Source organism: Myotis davidii, unplaced genomic scaffold, assembly GCF_000327345.1.
Source record: "Myotis davidii unplaced genomic scaffold, ASM32734v1 scaffold3056, whole genome shotgun sequence".
NCBI classification, from domain to species: domain Eukaryota; kingdom Metazoa; phylum Chordata; class Mammalia; order Chiroptera; family Vespertilionidae; genus Myotis; species Myotis davidii.
The window spans coordinates 47628-48730 of record NW_006287759.1 but is presented as its reverse complement, the minus strand read 5'-3'; the positions used below and the strand labels follow the sequence as shown (position 1 = coordinate 48730).

The window sequence follows — 1103 nt, the reverse complement described above, 5'->3', positions numbered from 1 at the left end:
AAATAGTAATTTATAAAGAAAGAGAAAACTATGTACATATGTAAATACACAGATAGTGCACATCTGTATAAGATAGAAATATATATACAGTGATCACGTAACCCTAAGTAAATAATATCAATAGATTTTGAAGAATTTTTTTATTCTTTCTATTTTTAGACTGATCTAAAATTTTATGCTTTTCTCTTTTGTTTAGTTCATATTTTTTCCTTTTCGTTGAATGTGTTGGGATGACACTAGTTATCAGAATTATGCAGGTTTCAGGTGCACAATTATGCAACACATCACCTGTGCACTGTATTGTGTGTTCATCACACGAAGTCAAATCTCTATCCAAGTCCCTTCACATTTTTTTTTAAATATATTTTATTGGTTTTTTACAGAGAGGAAGGGAGAGGGATAGAGAGTTAGAAACATCGACCAGCTGCCTCCTGCACACCCCCCACCGGGGATGCGCCCGCAACCAAGGTACGTGCCCTTGACCGGAATCGAAGCCGGGACCCTTCAGTCCACAGGCCGATGCTCTATCCGCTGAGCCAAACCGGCCAGGGCGTAGTTTCCCTTTTTTAAATGTCAAGAGCTCAAGCAACAGAATTGAACAAATTGTAAACCTGGGGTTCAAAGATGTGAAAACATAATAGGCACAGAGACATTGTTTTCATCATTTTCTCTCTAATAAAAGTAGTAATTTTGAAAAAAAAAAAGTAGTAATTTTGTTTCTTTATGTTGGCATCACTAATAAGTCATTCTTGTGTTATTATTTCTTTTCAGGAGCCAGAGAAAAATCAGAGACTACCCCTTCTCAGCTGCTCCTGTCTGAGGGATCCTCACTTCGGGCATGGATGAGGCAGGGAGCTTCAAGGGAATCCAGGGCTGGAAAAACCAAAACTCAGGAAGGGCTGTCGGAAATGCAAGAAGTCTTAAGGCCAGTGACAGACCCCCACAAGGAGATGAACCCTAAATGCAATGATTTGGGGTCAGATAATAGTCTACGCTCAAGGGTTTTACATGAGCGAGTCTCTCTAGTAGGTGTTCTCCATAACAGTGATACACACAGACTAAAAGACCCCAGGAATCAAACTGGGAAGAACAATTATGAATAT

At 39.3% G+C, this 1103-nt stretch overlaps 1 protein-coding gene across 1 annotated transcript in view; it reads left to right on the top strand.

Annotated features, from left to right (window-relative positions):
- Window positions 1–1091, top strand: part of LOC102764238 (zinc finger protein 599) — a gene marked incomplete at its 3' end in the record, with an annotated part of 23309 nt that extends 22218 nt beyond the window's left edge. Inside the window, exon 4 of the mRNA XM_015561172.1 lies at window positions 772–1091. Within this exon, the coding sequence (XP_015416658.1) occupies window positions 772–1091 (320 nt within the window). The remainder of the gene's footprint in view (window positions 1–771) is intronic.
- Between the last annotated feature and the right edge of the window lie 12 nt (window positions 1092–1103).